Genomic DNA, 21713 nt, shown 5'->3' on the forward strand with positions numbered 1-21713 from the left:
TGTCTTCTACCAGTTGCTTTTATAAGCAATATATATGTCATTGCCTCTTTGACTTGCACTGAAGTCCTGTCTTAAACAAGCAATTACAAAGCCAGCAGTTTTGGCATGCGTATAGGTATTGGCAGACATTTGCCATGCCATCATATGCCCAGTTACTGACACCATTTTACAGCTTTTCCCCATCTTATGACCAGGTGGTACCCTTATGGCAGTGCCTGGAAAATGCCTATCCATGCCTATTCAAAAGCCCAAGCTGTTGGCTAGGCCAATGCATGTTGCCTTGAGTTTGTCTCCCTAAGTGAACATGGAGGCCCTATACAGCCTATTGTTTCATTTCATTTTGTGTCTGTATGAGATTTGTTGTAAATTCTCATTAATTGCTATGCTGGAGCTTGTAGGCTACCATTCAGGATGGGGAAAATAAAGCTACAGTCATAGAGGATAATTTCTAGGTCAAGCAGAGTGAAGAAGTGGTTCCATATGCGTTTAGCTCCACTTTTTGAGCTGCAGGATTTTGTATGATTTAACAGGCGTAGTTGGAGAGCAGATCGGACTTAACAAGGTCCCCCTGCCAAATTTGATTGGTATTCCACCAGCATGTATTTTCACATTGGCGGAAAACCAATAGATTCCTATGGGATCTGCCTGACTTTTACACCTAGTAAAAGCGAGCAAATTTCAAAGGAATACATTGTTGATGGCTCCCATAATTGTTATTTGTGGAAGTGATTTACAGTTTCCCTGACACGTAGTGGTAAAGTAAAGAGTGAAGGCAATTTTTGCCTGTGTTTTACTTTTTACTTTTCCAGTACTTGGTGGAAACAATAAAAATGAATGAATGGCCCCTTTTCCAAAAAAGTACAAACAGGAGAATTCTGCTCTGTGCAATTAAGGATTCAAAACAAAATGCCCCCCTTAATCTTTTCATCACATGTTTCTACAAGAATACATTGTCAGGTTGGTTTATAATTTGACTTGTGCATTTTTGAGGTAATCTGTATAACATTATGTATTATTTTAGGTATTCAAACCAAACTTTGACACATATTTGTACTAACTTTGGCTCGGAAGATGTGTGGTCAAGTATCTACATTTCTGGGTAGATACTTGACCACAATTATGGCTTTACCACTTGACCAAAGTGTGTGATCCTTGGCATATTTTTTAATGTCACTATGCCTTACTTAATAGATGGGCAGCCCAGGCATTAGGACACAAACATGTAACTTTGAAAATATCCGGGACTCATTTATTGAACAAAATTGTCATTCAATAGCAAATCAAAGTAAACACATCAAACAAAGTGTCATCATGGACAATTGCATTTTATAACCCGTATGTACAGGGGAACGCGATACCAGGAGGCCGCAAACAACTCAACCAGCACCGATTGACTCGTGATGCAGCCCTAGCACTCTTGCACCCTCAACTCAATTAAAATGTGCTGCAAAAATCCAACAAAAAATGATTTTTTTGTCTAAAATGTAATTTTGGATGTGAACCATTGATGGGAGATATTCAGAATGGGACTACGGTAGTGGTTCAGTTGGAAAGGATGGGAAAGGAGGGGGAGGAGGTTGTGGAATGGGTGGATGAAGGGAGTTTTGTATACATGTTTATGTTATTGGAGGATATGTTGTTTTGCTTGAAATATTGTTAAGATCAACAAGGCTACCTGTATTGATTGCACATGGTAAGTTCTGTTCTTGAAATTAAAAAGTTTGAAAAAATGTAAGTTTGTAGGAAACAAAATCTCTTATTCATTGCTTCAGTATTCAGGGGGGGGGGGTATCTTTCACAACAAGATGGAGGGAGCATGCGCCTCTCCTCCAGGGCCTGCTGGGAGTAGCCACAGTGTTCAGGAAGGTATTGTTGGGAGGACACCTTCTGAGATGGTACCAATACTGGGGGCCTCACTGCTCAGCCCTTTCAGAGGAGGAAGAGGAGGCACCACCCACAATTCTCCCAGGCCAGGAAAGGCATGCTGGGTGCTGGTGTGACTAGGTAGGAGGGGAGGTAAACGGGAACAGTGGTTGGGGCAGCTGAAGGAAGGTGACGGTGAAAGGTGGAGGATCAGATATAACAAAGGGGAGAGCAGATGGGAAGAGAGGTAGATTGATGTTGCAACACTATTTTCCTTGCTTCTCTTTTGCTATGTACTGTTTTTTATAGAGGGATGCAAATGTATTTTTGCAGATCTGGGAAAACATTTTTTGCTGGATCACGGATCCGGGAAATCTGCATTAACGACAGCACTTTGTTTAGGGCACTCCTAGTCACACACCCAATGGAATGTGGCCCCCCTTATCACAACCCTGGCCCACCCAGATGAATATTCCTGGAATATGCCTGATATTACCTTGAGTCAAACCAAGAGTGGACCCACAAAATGAGTGTGCGTCTCTTCAAACAACAATGCTAATAACCGACCCTACTAAGACCTCACTCCTCTGCATACACCTCTCAAACTCTAACTAAACACAACCATACCTCTTAAAACCACATCAAACCGCACACACTTCACTACACTGCAACAACAAACCACACATAGCTGGCTTTACACAATAGCACACTGCAGATTCCGACCGGATACCACAGCAAAAAGATCAGTGAACAGTGTTAACTGAACTGAATCTGCCGACAGCACATCGCAGCTCCCTTGCTCTTTCTCCAAACTTTGTCCTACTAACGTACCCCAACCGCCCCCTTTTTTTTCAGATCCACCAAAGCGCTGAGGGACCACTCTGGCGGTGATAGTGTGCGCTATAAATATAATAATATCCTTTAGCATTAAATCTCCATCAGAGTGTATCGTGCCTACTTCAGATGCTAAACCCAGTGTTCCCTTTGCAGATATTCCTCAACGTCATTCCTGTCACAGGAATCCCCAGATGGAAGTCCTGGTTGCTCTCTCACGTAGGTGGTCTAGCAGCCACCTTGAAAGTCAGGGCCCAAAGTAAACCCACCCATAACACAGTTGTTTTTTTTGGCTGTGTGGCCATCTGCTTTTAGGTCATGATGTGTTTAAGCTCATCCTGAATACTTGCCACGGCTGTATTGTTTTTAAATAGCATGCTAGTGTCGTGAAATTCCCTCCTTCTCGTTGTTAGGGGGCAAACAACCTTCTTGTAGCCGATGCCTGCGTTCTTACCTTTTTAGTTGATTATAAACGGCTGAGAACTGGATATTCTGATGTGCCCTCGTGTCTCGGGATTTGATGAGAACCCCTTACTTGAAGATTGAAAACACATGCTCTGCAACGGCGCAGCACAAGGAATGTGTATTTGTGTTGACGGCACGAGCGTGCATGGTCCTATCGCGCCTAGGCTGCTGCGCTTTGTTCTTAAGAGACAGTGCCCTTGTACTCAGGTTGTTGTTTTTCTTTTTCAGCTCAGCCTTTACGGCGACCTTTACAGCCGACCTTGACGTTGGGTGATGTGTTGAGAAGAAGGCACTATGGGCAGACGATACCCAGGATCCTACTATCGTCCAAGCAGCTCGTGTACGTATTCTGTGGATTGCTGCCACTGTCAGCATTTTTACTATTTGTTCGCTGTGTGATCTATTTCATCAGCACGCGCATCGAGAAAGAAACTCTTCAACATATGAAACACTTTTGTCCTTGGTTTCGATGTATTTATGCATTCCCATCTGCACCAGTTTTGTCCGATTCATTCGTCCACGGCAACTCACCACATGGCAGCATGCGGCTTCGCGCGCTTCCCTTCCGCCTCACTGTGACCTGCTTTTCCTGACCATGGTGGCTGCTGGTCTAATCGTCCTACTTTGTAGCGTTGTAGACGGTGGTGGAAGTGGAATAAAAGAACTAGTGCTACTCTCCAAAAGGGATGGTGAGGGAATGAGGTCGGGAGTGGCGGGAGGATGGGGCTACCTTTACTTTGTAATTTTCATTGGCACTTGTTGCATTGCTGCTAGATTAGACATCACCTGGAATGATAAAACCGAAATGTCACTAGATTCATTCCCAACAGAAATATTAAAACCATTGATTGAAACCTTTTGATCCAACTGTGCAAGCAAACTAAACGAGATAACTATTTGACACACATTTATCTGTATCATCATTTACACTTAAACACACAATTCTAAACCTCTCTTAATCATATTGCGATTGGCATTAAATTAGAACTGCGTAGGACTCAAAACAGTGTCAATATGTACAAATGTCATTTTCTTACGTGCATAGCATGTCACCAGCTGTGAACTGCAGTGAGATTCAATACCATTTTGCTAGGTAAACCCAATAACCTTTCTTCCCACCAGGACACTAAATGTTGTAATTGTGCTCCATAGTAGTCTAGTTTAAAATCTGGGACACCTTTTTAAGGTTGTTGACGCTTTTCACGGTATAGCGTTATAGCGTTTCTCCAAAGTAGTCTGAGTTGAAGTGTATTTAAAATATGAATTTGTTCTAAACATTGGCATTACTTGACGTAGATGTCAAATTTCAGAAGCATAATCATCTTAGATATCGCTATCCTCCCCGTAAGTGGGTAAGCTGGCCATGTTTTGACTGTATTGTCTATTATGGATAGTACTTTACCCAATGGAAGGGTTCAGCAGAAGGAATCTGACACAAAGGTGGCATCTTTGGGGTTTTTACTTTAATTGGATAATCAAGCAAGAGAAAACCGATCTTTGCCTATTCACAAGAGGGGTTTCCCTGCCTCAACTAAAGATCTAAGGTGACTGTCAGGACGTTGATTTACCCCCTTCATCTTTTATCCTGAATGCTATTAAGCATTGGCCGATGCCTTACAGATCACTAATAAAAAACGTGGGGACGTGGATGGCTTTACATTCTGGATCTGCCTGCGTGAGAGCCCATAATCTCTAACGCTAATTTTGCATTAACATTAATTTGAATTATAAAGTTTTTTGTTGATATAGAATTCATTGCTGTTTAGTTTACACTAATTGGGTGAAGCATTATCATGTCACTGCAATGAAGAAGAGATGCACATGGTATTCAAGCATCCTAAAAACAGATGATCGGAAAGGCGCTTGTGGAGCCCTAATTCCCTTTGTTCTTGCAACATGTCTTGTCTTCGTGCGGAAAGTAGCTAATCAAGTGGGGTAAATCCAGAACTATACCTGCACTATTTTACCAACCTTAATTTATCAAATTAAAGTAAAGTAAAATCAGCTCTCAGCTGTTTTGTGCCAATACACTACTTTAGTTGAAAACTCGCATCTGCTATCAACGTGGAGATGGAGTGGAATATGAAAGTCCATTTTGAACTTCTGGGTAACCCTCAGCTACATTTTTTGCCATCCAGCAAAAACACTAAGTGCATATTCCAGAGTTCGAAATTAAGATTCAGTGAGCAGGAGATAAAACCAGCTCCTGGGTGTCGGGCATCACCCAGAAGCAAGAGCGATCGCTGGGGAACCAGGAGCAAGTACAGAGCGCACAGCAAATCTAACTTCCACATGAGATGCACCTTTTAACTTTATTGTATTTTGTCTGATCCGTTATATTTAAATGTGTCCTAGATGTGTCCTAATTCTGCTATATTTACATTCTACACTACTCAAACTTATTTTAACATATACATCTTTTTAAGGAACCAGCTGGCCTGGGGAGCCAAAAGTATCTCCTGGTATTTGCTGATTTTAAGTTAACCAGGCTCCAACGGTAGAGCGGGAGATAAAGAGCTCCCAGCAATTTCAAACCCTGTATGGTACTGATAAAGTTAGGACAGGGGACACCATTTTCTGTTGCACTACAACCTAAGCCATGGCAGGCAGGTCTCACACCTGTATGCATTCCTTAATGCTCTATTATTTCTTAGAGCCTTTGGGAGAAAGAGGCAGGCAAGATGTTCCCATTTTGATAACCCCACACAATTGGCACTGAGGAACTGAATTGACGTTTCGAGATTCTCACATATTTTGCTGCGGATACGCTAACCAGCACAGCATGTCTCTCGCCCATTACACCCTACTCTATCTTTACCCTAACTAACATAACATGGAGAGCCTTGGCGCATTCAGCACTTGTCAATCTTCCTCTTTACTAGGACCCCAGAGCTAGGCTCAGGTGCTAGCTTAGGAATCCCACCCAATAATATCTTATGGGACATGGGCTTCAATCTTAAAGATTCTCTAAAAGTTATGGCCAAGACTTTTAAGAATGCAGGGCATTGAAATATCATGGGGAAAAAGTAGCATTTGGGCAGTCTTAGTGGATACACTTACAGTTAAAATTCCGATCCTATTCATGTATACATTGTGTAGTTACATACGTGTTGAGCAGTCTATAGTATATTCTCTGAAATTTGACATTGAGCGATATAAACCAACTTGGTATAGAGACATGTTTTCTTCCACTTGTCTTATGTTACTTACATCTGCAGGTCCACTGCCCATGAATCTTGGGCTGCTATAGGTGCAGCGGACTTCACCTCTAAGGGCCCTGGTAAAACAAGATAATTACACTTGGCAGAACAGTGAAACAAGTGTAGCGTGTCACTGGCCAAAATCTGCAGTGCGAGTCTGGGATCCGCATCCATATAAATTCAAGCCTGTGTGTGAAATCAAGGAAACACAAAGAGAATAGTGAGAGTGATAGACATGAATTCAGTACTTGGCAGGGGAGTAAACCAAGTCTGTATGTGACACCACAGCTTGGAAGTGCATACAAGCTACTCTTCTTCGTCGCAGTACCTGGTAGGATGAAGCCCGGTCTGACCGCCAGGATCAGGGGCCTACCACCGTTTGGAGATGGATCAAAACACCTCTTCTTAAAAACTGTGCCTGGTGAAAGGGACCAGGTCTGCCAGTCAGGGTCGGGGAGACAGAGAAGAAGCCTGACAAGGGCCAACTGGGGAACTGAGATTTTCCCAAAAACGGTTCAACTATCTTTCAAGCCTGAAGGCGGCTTTGGCAGGGAGACGTCCTCCCAGCAGTTGATGAACATTACAAGAAGCCAGAATAAAGCAGTGGAATGGAAATAATCCCCAACAATCCCCCAACAATTGAGGAACTGAAGATTCCGGAACTGTCTTTTTGTCACTCCCTTTGGGTTACAAAGACCTTCTTTTCATTTAGTTTAAATGTGGCGTGTGAGGGACAGAATTAGGATTCTGTCATTGGACATTGAGACTTTTGCTTTTGGACATTCTGACGCTAGTTATTTTGGTTGTGGCAGGGAAACCCCTCTTGGAGTTAGGGCAAGGTAGGGGTTTCTATTCATTTTCTCACTTGAATAAATGTCTGTAACAACCACTATGACCCCTCTGTGTCAGTCTTACTTCTACACCCTTTCAATACACCCACAAAAGCTAGTGTTACAACATGTATTCATAATGGCGGAATATAAAAGTTTTCTTTATCGACCAACAGGTACATCTGCCTAACCTGTCTTTGCCATGGAACTATTATTCCAGTGGACAGAATTTGCAATGTGCTAGTACTGAATGCTTGCAACATGACAATCATTTATGATATGACATTTATAGCGCACATACACAAGTGTTCCAGTTTGAAGTTTCAGTTTGGTAGAACGGAGCAGGCCAGGCTTGTCTTTAGCTGTACCCATTAAAAGCAATGCTCTGATACTAAGGCTGATGTAATAAGATTTTGCATGCATCTCAACTCGCACGTTCGATCGGGTGTTACCTACCATGTCATCAGCACACCTACCCACCATGTGCTTTACATGACCCACACCTCACCTGCCCTGCGGATGCAAACATTTGTATGGAGGAAATTCCGCCAGATAGGTAACTCCACTGTGCAGATCCACTGTGTGAAACCTTCTGGCGAGAAGCCTCCATGCATTCTCAAGTCTATTTATGCCCTTCTTGCAAGGTTTGTATGTGGTTTCCCAAAGCAGGTACCCGTTTAGGTGGCGAGATGAAGTTGGGGAACGGCTGAGGGGTGGTATCCATACGTGCAATGGAATGGATTGGTGTTAAACACTTGTGTAATACAAGAATTCTGCTAAGGGGAGCCAGGCATACCAATTATCTTGGCTGGCAGATGTGAAACAACAGAGATATTGCTTGAGGGTTTGGTTTAAATATTCTGTTCACCCATTCATTTGAGTATGAAAACCTGCCAACAGTAAGCGTTATATACCCAAGTACTTGAATACAAGTAAATTGCGTGCCACCGTCCGAGAGGATGTCATCTAACCCATGTAACCAGTATATGTCTTTGAGACTTGTGTGTAACATCTACTGTAGGCAGCAGTGCAATGGCAGAGAAGTGGGCTAACTTAGTGTATCTGTCCATGGTCACCATGATCACTGTGTGACCCAGGGTAGGTGGCAGTCCCACTATAAATTTGGCTGATAACTGGTTCCATGATGCCGTAGGTAGTTCTGGTTGACAGTTTCCCCACTGGGAGATGATGAGGCACCTTACTCTGGGCACACGTCTGACAGGAAAGTACATATTGGCCTGCACCTGCCTTCCAAGTTTCCAACAAAAGGTCTTTTAAATCAGGTATTTAGTACCACAGATTTTCTTGTGCCCTACACTTGGCATGCCATGGCATAATCCTAGCACCTGTTGATGCAGCGAGGTAGATGGGGTGTGGAGGCGCTCCTTGTGCTACCAGAAACCTTGATGACACTGGAGAGAACATAGACATAGATTGGCAACTTCTAACACCTGGGGCTTCTTCACCTGTTCAAATAAAGTATTCGCGAGACAAAGGTCTTCCCTTCTAAAACCGTATCAGGGTATAGGATCTATGTGGTTTCTGCACCCTCTTTGCGAGACAATGCATCTGCATCAGCGTTGGCCGAGCCAGGGCTGTAGTTGGCAAAAAATCCTATAGAGGGATGAAATATACCCAGCTGGCCTGTCGTCTGTTGTAGCACTTGAACTGCTGAAAATCCTGTAGTTTCCTATGATCTACAGGATGTTGCGCCCCTAACCAGAACTGTCTCCATTCTTTGCAGGTGCATTTTATTGTCAACTGTTTATCAATTACTGATGCCTCTCGGCTTCCGTAAATATCTGGGGCTAGAAGGCTACAAGGTGCTCAAGATCATCTTCTTGTTTATGCTTTAATATGGCACCAAATTCAGGGGCATCTCCTCCATAATGTGTGGTGATGTGCTTATCTTCTGCCTAGTATGGAGGAGCTGGCAAGGGTAGAAAGAGATCTGCTCTCTCTCTCTCCCTCCCCACAGTAATACCTAGAATTAGCGCATGCCCTACGGGCCATATCTGACTGTGGCTTACAGCACTCTCAGCCAGGCATGGACCACTGGGCTTGCTGGCTAGGTCATTGCAGGAAGGGGTGGTGCTCCTCTGCAGCTTCTTCTCATCGCGCCCAATAGGAAACCTAGGAGCGCTGAAGTTTAAGAGCCCCTGCCATGAGCATTGTCTGCATGCCAGGGGCTCTGAAATTGTATTCCAAGCTTCCTGGTTCCTCGTACAGCGGGATCCTCGAGGCAATGCAGCAGGAGGGACTGGCCTGAGCTGGTAGGTAAGATGGGGAAACAATGGGCATGTAGTATGTATGTGTTTACTGGGTGTGTGTGCATGTGTGTTTAAGTATGTGTGTGTGTGTGCAGGTGGTGAATTTTTCCAACATGGGGTCTGTCATGGATTCACATGCTCAGCGGCCACATGTCAGGCCGGGAATCCTCGGTATAGAAAAAAATCAGTATCAGTTTAGTTTCTGATATGTCTTTCTTAGTAGTAACCAATCGCTGGTCTCTGGGTCATACTGCCCCCAGCCAATGACTGCCCTCTCCCTAAGCCCCGCCTCCGGCAGCCATCCTCAGATTTTTACCACACGTTCAAGTGTTGGGAGTCCTCGTGCTGTAGCTCTCGAGCTTTTGCTGCATTTTCGCGCTTTTTTCAGGAGATTTTTCTCATTTTCCGGTTAAATAGAGCCTCAAGCTCCACCGTTTTTACATCCGATCAACGGGGATCCGTTTAGGAGTTTTCTACGCCCCTCGAGGCTGAAAATTTTATCGAGTTACGCTTTTGGAGGATTCCAGAAGTTCCGAGGCCTACCCTGGACATGGCCCAGGAGAAAGGAAGCTCAACGCCCGGAAGCTGTTCAGGACCTGCCCTGGATGCCAGCTTCAGAATATTTTCAAGGAGGACGAGCATTCGTTATGCCTCTGTCTCCATGAGGACAAGACGCACACGGAGAAGGACTGTGCGTTTTGTGGGAACATGTCGGAGCCGACCATGAAGGATCGCCACCTCCGTCTCGCCAACTGGCTGGAAGGGAAGAGCCCGTCAGGCGAGAAGAAGAAAAAGAAGTCAGAGAGGTCTTCTAAGTCCTGTGAGGGTGCCCCGGCGACGGGGGCCCAACAAAAGGCTAAGCACCGCGAGTCCACGGGCACCGGGAGCGCCAAACGGTCGGGCTCCTTGGCTGCCAGGCAGGGCGCATCCTCCCCGGCGCCATCAACCACGAGCCAACGCTCTGGCTCGGGTAAGAGGAAGTCCGAGAACCCGGCGAAGCTTCTGGAGAGGCCCCGGTCGATCTCCAAGATTCCGGCAGAGGGGGAGCGAGGCTCGGACCCTCCCCCCAAGCTGAAGGCCCCAGGCGTCCAGAAGGTGACGATGGCCTTAATTCACCCTGCTAAGACCTCGATTGAGGATGTCGCCGCGGCCCTGGCTCAGTTTGTGGAGGCTACACCAGTGGAGGCGACCTCAGGACCCAGAGACTCCCTCCCACCACGGAGGGAGTCGTCTTTCAGGCTCATTGAGAGGACCCCCACGAAGTCCTCGTTGGAAAAGGTGGGGGAGGGGCTGGTGGCCATCGTGGATACGGACACGACCTCTGAAGAAGAGCTCATCGAAGTTGTGGAAGAGGCCCAGCCCATCGGGAGGGATCCCGACGAGGGCGACGACGAGAGCGACGGTGTCGCCGACAAGGCTCCTCAAGAGCCCTCGCGCTCGTCATTTCCGGCGCCGCAGGACACTGCAGCGGCCATTTTGTCAGCGATTCAGTCCTTATGCTCGGAGATAAGGACAAGGTTGCCCCTCCCCCGACGGAGGTACCTGAGCCAGACCCAACGGGGGAACCAGAGCCAGGACCTTCGGAAAGTCCACCGCATAAGAGGAGGACGACGCATCCTACGCCACCTCTCCCAGCTCTGCGGCCTGCTCTGCCTTCCCCGGTCTACTACCCACGGGGATGATACAGGCACGGACACGGCTACGACAGGTACAGATGACGACGGAGGCGACGACGGGACGTGTCCCCCGTCGTCCCCCTGCTCGGGCGTCCCCGCCCGACGAGATTGGATCCTTTCATGCCATGATTTCCAGGGCATCCAAGCTCTTCCAGCTCTGCCCAGAAGAGAAGAAGGAAGGGCTCCTTTACCAACGGCGCGAGGCTAAAAGGAAGACGGTCCTCGCCGTACCGCTTCTTGATGACATCTGGGATGAGGGGCTCGCCCTCCTCAAGAACCCTGCCACGGCGCCGGCAAAGAGGGACTGGTACGAGAAGAAGTACCGGGTCCCCGACGCTGCCCCCTTGTGCCTTCGGGCGCAACCTACCCCGGATTCGGTCGTCTCAGCGGCAGCAAAGAAGAAAGCTGGGGGGGTCATCGACTTCAACATCAACTTCCCCGCCGGACGGCGAGGGCAGGAAGTTGGACACGAGGGGACGACGGATCATCTCATCCGCAGCGATGACTATCAAGGCAGCCAACGCCCTGGCTATCGTGACCCGCTACGACAGGGAGTTGTGGTTCAAAATCGCCCCTCTGTTGGACTTCCTTCCGGACGGCAAAAGGGCTGAGGCCCTTGAAATCCTACAGGAGGGTGAGATTGCTTCGGACCACGCCATCACGGTGGCAACGGACATCGCCGACACCGGTTTCCGTCAGTTGGGCAATGGCGTTTGCTTGAGACGACGAGGATGGCTCAAGGCCATGGATTTCCGCCAGGACGTACAAACCAAGGTTTTGGACATGCCCTTCGACGGGAACAACCTGTTTGGGAAGGCGGTTGATGAGTCCCTTCAGGCCATCAAGACAGACACAGAGACTACCCGGGCACTAGGAGTGCTCCAACGACGATGGCCGTCCTTTCGGAGCTCCGTAGGCAGACAAGGTGCCTCCAAGGGATCCGGCAGTGGCTCCTCCACGTACCGCCAAGCGGCAAGATCTTCATCCCAGGAAGCCTACAGGGGATGCGGCAAGTCAGGTGGTGCCCGTCGTCGTCGACAGGGAGGTCAAGGAGGCAAGGCGGCCTCCAAACAAGATTGAACTGACCGTGGGGTCTGGCCCCCGCCAAAGCACCCCGGTGGGAGGCCGACTGGCGAGGTTAGTCAGCGTGTGGGAGTCCATCTCTACCGACCGTTGGATGCTGGACGCCCTGGCCCAAGGGCACGCCCTCGAGTTTCAGAAGAAGTGCCCTCGCGTTCCACCCGTGGCCAGGAAGCAAAATCACCTCCCTCAACTACTGTTGGACGTAAGGGCGATGCTCAAGAAGGGTGCCATCGAGCTTGTCCCAAAGAGGCTTCGGGGCTCCGGAGTTTACTCAAGGTACTTCTTCGTAAAAAAGATGGCGCCCCATCCTGGACCTACGACGACTGAACAAGTACATCAAGGCACAGAAGTTCTGTATGGTCACCCTCCAGCACGTGCTGGGCAGCTGGAGGAGGGCGATTTCCTGTCGTCGTTGGACTTGGAGGATGCATACTGCCACATTCCCATTCTAAAAAGACACCGAAAGTTCCTCAGGTTCGTGGTCCAAGGGCGGCACTACCAGTTCAAGGCCCTCCCGTTCGGATTGAAGTCGGCACCCAGGGTGTTCACCAAGTGCCTCGCACCGGTGGCGGCGCGGCTGCGCCTGCAGGGGATCCACGTCTACCCCTACCTGGACGACTGGCTCATCCGGGCGAGGACAAGGGAGCTCGCTGTGGAGCACACTGCGAAGACCGTCCAGCAGCTCACGGACCTGGGATTCTCCATCAACTTTCCAAAATCCCACCTGGTTCCGTCACAAGTCGCCCTGTTTCTGGGAGCCAAGCTCGACACAGTGGCACGGCTGGCCTCGCCGTCGGAGGAAAGGACCAGGACCATTCTGGGCAAGGTGCAGCGTCTGCTGGCCACGGACATGGCCAGGGTAAGATCTATCAAATCCCTCCTCGGGATGATGTCCTCCTGCATTTATCTGGTGCGCCTTTGCAGGCTTCGGATGCGCCTCTTACAAGAGTTCCTCGACGCCCGCTGGGTCCAGTGGACGGGCAGCTTCGAGGACAGGATCCCTCTCAACGAGACGTTCCGTCAGGCAATCCGGTGGTGGGGTACCCGCTCCCACCTGTCGGCAGGCATGGACTTTCAGACCCCAGCTCACCAGGTGACGGTGACGACGGACGCCTCCCTGGAAGGTTGGGGAGCGCACTCTGGAGAGGCCTTTGGCTCCCGGAGGAGAAGTCTCTCCACATCAACATCTTGGAGCTCCGCGCAGTGTTCTGGGCCCTCGGGTCCTTTCTTCCGTCCCTCAAGGGCAAGGTGGTGAGGATCTTCACCGACAACACCACCACGATGTTCTACATCCGGAAGCAGGGTGGAACCAGGTCCCCGGCCCTATCCAAGGAAGCCCAGGATCTGTGGCATTGGGACGTCGCCCACGGGATGTTTCTGGTGCCTCTTCATCTGGCAGGAATAAAAAAACACGATCGCCGACTCACTCAGCAGGGAGCTGCGCTCGTGCCACGAATGGGAACTACGCCAGGATCAAGTGGATCGACTCTTTCGACGATGGGGCGAACCCCAAATCGATCTCTTCACGACGGCGACGAATTCCAAGTGCCGGAGGTTCGCCAGCAGGTTCCCCCAGCCGAAGAGCATGGGCGATGCTTTCTCGTTCCCCTGGGACGGCCTATTTCCTTATGCGTTCCCTCCGCTGCCGTTGCTGCTCCGGCTCATCAACCAGCTCAAGAGGTCCCGGTGCAGGATGATCCTCGTCGCACCGGCGTGGCCGAGACAGATCTGTTTCCCGGACCTTCTGGACTCGTCAACGTCCCCACCAGTCAAGCCGCCGACGGACGCAGACCTTCTCTCCAGAGAAGGAGGCGCCATTCTTCACCACAACCCGGAGTCGCTGAACTTGCAGGCCTGGCTCCTGCAGCACTAGAGTTTGGAGGGTACGACATTCCGGTCGACTGCAGGGAGGTTCTTACAAAGGCCAGGGCGTCCTCAACACTCATGTGCTACGGACATAAATGGAAGAGGTTCTCTGTCTGGTGCCGTGCACAGAAGATTAACCCTCTGCGGATTACGGCCCCTCAAGTACTGCCGTACCTGCTGTCGCTGGCCAAAGCTGGACTGGCTTACGCCTCCATCAAAATACATCTGGCTGCAATCTCCCGATATACGAGGACGACGGGATGGGCGTCCTTGTGGTCATATCACCTGTTGAAAGAATTCATGAAGGGACTATTCCGATCATTCCCGCCGGTGAAGGCTCCTGCCCCGGCGTGGGAGCTTAATGTGTAGCTGACCAGGCTCATGGGGGCCCCATTCGAGCCTATGCATTCGGCGCCTTTGAAGTTCTTGTCATGGAAGGCAGCTTTACTCGTGGCCATCACCTCCGCCCGACAAGTGGGAGAGATCCAGGCCCTATCTTGCAAGCCTCCATACTTGACTTTTCATGACACGAGGGTGGTGCTGAGGACACACCCCTCCTTTATGCCCAAGGTGCCGTCGGACTTCCACCTCAACGAGCCCTTGGTGTTGCCAGTTTTCTTCCCATCGCCTTCGTCGCTGGCCGAGAGGACTTTGCACTCGCTGGATGTAGCTAGAGCGCTGAAGTCCTACGTGGACCGCACAAAGGTTTTTTGGAAGACGTCACAGCTGTTTGTGAACTTTGGGACTGTGAATCAAGGGAAGGCTCTCTCGAAGATTTCCATTTCCAGATGGCTCTCCGGCTGCATCATGCATCATGCATCGTCACCGGTTGGCAAACCGACCGCTGCCCGGCTGTCCGAGAGCCCATTCGACCGGAGCGATCGCTGCTACCACAGCGTTCCTGTCTGGTGTGCCCCTGCTGGATATCTGCAGGGCTGCGACGTGGAGGTCGACGCACAACTTCACAAGATTCTACTGCTGTTCGCCTAAGATGAGCCTGGTGAGGAGGTAAGAGTTGCTTAATGTTGAGTTGTTGTATTGCTTAATGTTGAGCCTGTTGCCACCTCCCGTGGTTGTGCATGTGTGTACTGCTATGTATTCTCTTATTCATGAGCATGTGAATCCATTCCAGACCCCATGCTGGAGAAGGAACAAGTTACTTACCTGAAACTGTTGTTCTCCAGCATGGGTCTGGCATGGATTCACATGCGAACCCTCCCGCCTATCCCTCTGCGGCTCTTCACTTGGTCATACTGCCACTTTACGTGCTACCAAATCTGAGGATGGCTGCCGGAGGCGGGGTTTAGGGAGAGGGCAGTCATTGGCTGGGGGCAGTATGACCCAGAGACCAGTGATTGGTTACTACTAAGAAAGACAGATCAGAAACGAAACTGATACTGATTTTTTTCTATACCGAGGATTCCCGGCCTGACGACGGGGAATATTCATGAGCATGTGAATCCATGCCAGACCCATGCTGGAGAACAACAGTTACAGGTAAGTAACTTGTTCCGTCTATTCTCTTAATGGGCCGAGCGCAGCAATTCAGAGTGAGGGGCTGCAAGGTATTTAAGGGCTGATTGCTTGTTACGCGTTTCATCCTGGCAACTAAAACATGACTTCAAAATTACATGTGTCAAAATGAGAGCCAAAACTAAAAAGGGACCATCGCTGTCAGTTAAATGTTCACTCTCTGGAAAAAGACACTTATTTTATCTAGAAATCCTACAAACCAAAATTTTACTTACCATAAATATATAATTTAGAATGCTTGTTTTTTTGTTGCCAATTTCTTTTGAATCTGTAATTTATTTAGCACAATTCTTATACTGCAAGTTCTTCAAAGGGCATCATCCTGTGGTGGATAACCGTAAAAAGAGGTGTTGTTTTCAAATACTGCACATGTTTTCGCACCCACCTGATCATGCGTCGGAAGGTATTTATTCTTTCAAATTTAGATGCATCCGCTTCAACATGGAAGGGTTTACAGGAACGCGCAGTCAAAGAATAGGTTCTGAGACAAAAGAAATTTTCAAGGTAGGGAATGCCCATGCTGCTTCTGAAGTCCAATGAAAGGTTGTCTTCTGCTTCAAGAGGTTGGTCAATGAAAGCAAGATCCTACACAATTGTGGGTTGAATTTCCTGTCGAAACTTGCTAGACTGATGAAACGCAAGACCTTGTTCATGTATGATGGTTCGGTCCATTGAAGAACTGCATCTACCTTGATGTTGATCATGGAGATACCTTCCGCTGGCAGGCGGTATCCCAGACCTAAGACAGACAGTACATCAAACTCACATTTCCACGGGTTTCACCAATAGATGATTATTCTGTAACTGCTTCTAGCCCCAAACCTACATGTTTACAAAAATAAAAAGTAGTCTCAATATGAAGGGGAAAGGAAGGGTAAAGAGAGGGAGCGATGTGCCAGATGGGGAGTTAAGGTGGGAGAGCAGTAGGCCAGAGGGGCAAGGAGTGGGCAAAAGAGCAGAAAGGGAGCAGCGGGCCAGAAAACCAAGAGGGAGTGGAGGACCAGAAAGCAGAGAAGGAATGGTAGGATGGAAAGAGGCAGCGAGCTGCAGGTTGGAGGGAAAAAGTGTGATAGAATAGGAGAAAGGATGACGCATGTAGAAGGAGTGAGGAAAAAGAGGACTGCAGAATCCCGGAAGAACTGGGGAGCTGTATGGTGAGAGTTGGGTGCATGGCTGGCAGTGTGGCAGGGAAGGGGGAGTGCGAGTTGTGACTTGGCAGTGTGACAGAGCACATCGGTATGAGCATGACTGGCATAATTAGAGGTTTGGGAGTATATGTTGTGGTGGGGTGTTCGTGAGCTGGGCGTGTGGGTGCTTTGGGCATTGAAGAACATAGAAGGGGAATATGTTCACCTTTGCAACTGATAATGATCATTATTGCCCTCAGCCATTGCATTGTCTGCAATGGAACTGGCCATTTTACAGTGTTCTAATACAAATATAACAAGATAAAAAAAACTTTAAGAAACAGTCAAAAGATTAAATTATAAAATTAAAATATATTTAATCCTTACACAGTGTTTAAACTCCTGAAAAGGACATTTCAAACCTAAGGATACATTATTTAGAAAAAATAAAAGTTTGAACTGCCCAAAGAAACACTATTGGTGAGAGAGTCGGAGAGAAATAGTTCCTGAACTGAGGTGTTGCAACAGAGAAGGCCTTCTTCTGAGTAGGAGTTTTCTTTGCCCTCAGAATCAACAATGTTTATTGCTCCCTACTACGTGAGGCTCCGTCTATGCTGAGAAGTGACAGTTTGGAGGTCACTTAGCTAGGATTTTAGCAGCACAACCATGTTCGAATGAAATTCTAGTTTCCAGTTGGAGCTAATGAAGGAACGCCCATATGAGATCATCCTGAAGTGGGCTAAAAGTTTTTTGAGGCCCAAGAGTAGATTAGAATGTTTTCATTTATTAAGAGTCGCACAATCAATATGTGACGGGTTAAGGGCCTGTATTGTGAATGTAAAAGACTTCACTGGAAGGTGAGCTTTGATTTTACGTGGGTGGCGGCAGAAGCTAAAGCTGGGACAGTTGGCACGTCTTGAGCACATGGCCCTGTAAAATGTCATGTTTACCAAGTAACCACCTTGACCAGATAAGGTTGGGAGTAATACATAGTGTATTGTACATTTAGTTGTCTTTAATTCTCATTAGAAAGTTAAAGTAAGTACCTTCAAGTCACTGCTTCAGATAAGACAACATGTCTTGCTTCTGTGAGACTGCTTGCAGTTAAGCCATGCGTAAAATGAAATAATTTTATTTAATGCAATTTACTGACCGCACCCTCTCAGTCCTCCATGGTGTCTTACAGCCACTCGAAAAGGCTATTTTATCTTTTGCCTTCTGTATAGGATTTTTTCTATTTAGTGTTTTGGCTTGAAATCAGACCTTTCACTCTTTAACATCAAAACGAATTTCATATTACAGAATACATCCTATTATTCTGATATAGTCGCATAATAATGATCAGTTTGATTAAAAGAAAAGAAGAGTTAATGAAGGAAAAAGCAAATAATTAAACACCCTGGACAATCTCCATTACAAAAATCCTATCGTAGTTCGAATAAAAGACACTTGGTAATCCCCCAAAATCTTCTTCCATAAATCAGTTGGGGTAATAAAAGTTAGGTAATCTTGAGGTAATCTTCAAAAAGTGTAGCAAAGTATATCTGTCTTTTCACAATCAAGGACATACATTCCGTGCCAACATGTCTTATAATTTCAACACTTTTTGTGTCTTAGTTCATACTTTTTTACCTTCCCCTGTTGAAATCCGTGCCATAATCCAGAGTATTTTTTTTTACTTTGAAAGGTGAGTCTCCATAAAAGATCCAATACATTAGTTCACTCTTGCAAGGATTGATCATTGCAGCATTTATTAAACAGAACAATAGTGGTTCAGGGGGAATTACTATCTTCCTACATAGGAAGTGAGATTTCTAATTTACCATAGCAGTGAGAGATACCAGGCCCAATTTGTGATTGTAGTAATCGGGGCACAGTTAGGCAATCTTAAAACGCGCCTCCAAAATATGCCCTCCATTTTATCCGACTGGTCCCATCATTTCCGCGCAATATGTAAGAATAGGGACCGCCTTCAGTTTGTAAAATTTCAAGACCAGTAATAATGAAAAGTGCCCAAAACACATGTTAATTCTATTGGTTTGACTAGCAAGCACAAAACATTTATCTCAGAGTCTCAAGTAGTGTGCCATTGTTTTTGTTTTTTTTCAAAAATTGAAAACCCCAGTTAAATAAGACTTGGTAACTTCAAGCATAACGTTGTGCAAGCTCAAAGTGAGCTTAAGGTTGGATCTATGGTTCTTAGAGTTAAAATCTTGGTTTTAGCAAGGTTCATTTTGAAATCATTATTGGTGTTGGTGTTGAAGGCCAACTGGGGTGTAGTCCAGGAGGACTATGTTATCTGCATAGGCCAGCTAACTAACTAAGGTCTGTCCGATATCGGATATATATTAAAAAGAAGCAGAGCCGACGCACACCATTGGCTTAGGCCCTTGTAAGTAATAATTGGTTTGGATAAGGTGCAGGCAGATTACATTGCATTTGGACCTTAGTGTCACTATGTAAACGTGGCATTCTGTTTAGCAATGCACTAGGACAAATCCACTTGTGAAGTTTTGACCACAGAAGGGACCTATTCACAGTCAAATGCTGGGGTAAGAACCACAAAAGCCACAGAGATAGGTTACTTTTTAGGAGCCACCCCCTTTGAAGCAACAAAAGGATTTGACCGTTTAGTGAGGTTCTCAAATGCTTCCTGAAACGGATTCATTGTGTACTTTCCTAACTGTAGCCCAACCATCTAGTTCCTTAGTAATATAGCCAAACAAATGTTACTGGCAACATCTAATAGGGCTACAGAGCAATAGTTTTTAGGTAATGTCCTATCCCCTTTTTTGATGATTGGGACAACATAGGAAAGGTTATATGAAGGAGGAAGGGAGCAAGATGAGAGTATCTGATCAAGAGGATTTTTGGCTGCTAAAGAAAGTTGGTAATTTGGGAACGGATGAGTAGCTGAGGAAGGCTGGTAGCTTTCCACATTTGCCACAATGTTAAATAGCCACTGATTAAACATGAGATCTATTTCGGGAAGTCATTTTTCTACTCCCATTTAAAACAAAAACACACAGGTCTATCTGAAATGAAATATCACCTCAAATCTTGGCCAATATGTATGTTGATGCATGTTTATCGTGCCAGTATTCAATGTTTGTTTTATTTAATGTAACCCTATCCTACGAACAGTTTGTTTTATGAGCGGCTGCAGGGCTGTTTTTCATACATTTACAAATGTAAATCTTTGTTTCGTTTCTTAAAACTTAACAGTACTTCCCTACACACCTATTTAGAGTACTTGCAATATTTGTTACAGTGTACCTGCTAAAACTAAAGGTAGTAGTAGGGAGACAACAAGGTGGGCATTTATGTTTGCCCTGCTAATCATTCACAGTTCTCATCCACTATTAACTTGCAAAGCCATCCTAAAAAATCCCTTAAAAGTTCAGCCGAATCCAAATCACCTGACTACAGTGAAAGTTCAGGTGATTCTGACAAATGTAGTTGCCCAGGCTTTTATCTACACTACTGTATCTACTACTAATTTCTTACTCATAAAGTGAATCTTGCCTGCAGACTTCATTCATCATATGGTTAGTGATATACTATGATATGTTTATATTTTACTTTTTGGAAGACAGCTCTTTACCCAATGCTCTCTATATTACCCATATATTTCCATTGTGTATACAACGCTTGGTTAAATCCTGGAATCTCTGCTTCCTTTTTCTACTCTTCCCACCTCTACTCCTTTTATCTTTCTAAAGAATTTCTTACCCATAAGCAACAGATATATATACATATATTGGACTTATTTGTCCTTGGCATTCAAATTCTCTAGAGCTTTAAAAGGTACTGTCTATTCAAGCAGTGATCCGGTCAGTCGTGCCTTCATTCCCTAATGCATCCGATTATACATTTACGTTTTTTTTTCGTTCTCCACTCGCCCTCTTCCACAGTTAAAGCTTACTTGTATTCTTCATATACTCCTTTCAAATGGATTGTGTCTTCCCACGTATTCCTTATCTTTGATATTTCCAATGTCCAGCTTTGCTGCCTCGGAAGAAAATGTCAGCAGGTGGCTCTGTGCGTCAATGCCGGTCGACTCGATGTCCCTCGGAGGCCTCCATCTCGATGTCGATGTCACTGCAAGTATATGTTGCACACGCAGCACCTGTTGGCTTCAGTTCTGTTTTACCGCGCTTACGCTTCGGATGCGGTACGCCTCGTTCCTGATGGGAATAGTGCGAATCTATCTTCAATCATTTCTATATTTCTCCAGTACCGACGTGAAATGGCTTTGTCTTCGGCATCGTCCCCTCCTCGATCCGGCTTTAAAAAATGCTGTGACTGTGGTGAAAAAGATGTCCGTGACGGACTTTCACAGGATCTGCCTACGGAGTGCGAGGACTGCCTATCTATGATGGCCAAAGCCTTGAGAGAACCTAGAGGGAAGCTTGCAGCAGGTAAGGCCCAAAAATCACCTTCAACACCATCAACAAAAAAAACCCTCGGACGAGTCGAGAACAGTTTCTCCTTGTCGAAAAAAGTCCAAACGTTCCTGTTCACGGAGTGGTTCACACCATTCAGCGACTTCGAGAAGCTGAAAGAAATGGTGCCATAGAGCACCATCTTCCTCGTCTTCTAGTTCACCAGAACGGGTAGTTTGCCCCACTAAATCTAGTTCACCGGCTGAGTCAGAAGAGTTTAGGCTCCGAATGTTAAAGGGTTTTTGAGAACTCACCCTTGCCCCGCCTCAACTACACCTGAAAGGCGATGCTCCGGTTGAAAGCACAAGAGCCGTGTGTACTCGGACCCGGCGGCCAAGTCTCCTTGAGAGCGATCCCATCCCTCGAGTCGAGAAAAAGTCCCCTCGAGGACTAGGCCATTGCCATTTTCGACACTGAAGCACTTGATTCAGACAGGACCGAAAGGTGCGTCACCGGCGGTGATAACTGTGGAGAAGCCATCGACGCTTCGAGGGTCGACCTCCTCGACGCCACACGTGTTG

At 46.8% G+C, this 21713-nt stretch overlaps 1 protein-coding gene across 10 annotated transcripts in view; it reads left to right on the plus strand.

Annotated features, from left to right (window-relative positions):
* Positions 1-21713, plus strand: part of APBB2 (amyloid beta precursor protein binding family B member 2) — a 1500548-nt gene that overhangs the window by 464476 nt on the left and 1014359 nt on the right. For all 10 annotated transcript variants that reach the window (XM_069631754.1, XM_069631756.1, XM_069631760.1 and 7 more), the window contains exon 3: positions 3391-3502. In XM_069631754.1, the coding sequence (XP_069487855.1) occupies positions 3457-3502 (46 nt within the window). In that variant the 5' untranslated portion in view covers positions 3391-3456. The remainder of the gene's footprint in view (positions 1-3390; positions 3503-21713) is intronic.

Source organism: Ambystoma mexicanum, chromosome 6q, assembly GCF_040938575.1.
Source record: "Ambystoma mexicanum isolate Mex_15411 chromosome 6q, UKY_AmexF1_1, whole genome shotgun sequence".
In the NCBI taxonomy this organism is placed as follows: Eukaryota; Metazoa; Chordata; class Amphibia; order Caudata; family Ambystomatidae; genus Ambystoma; species Ambystoma mexicanum.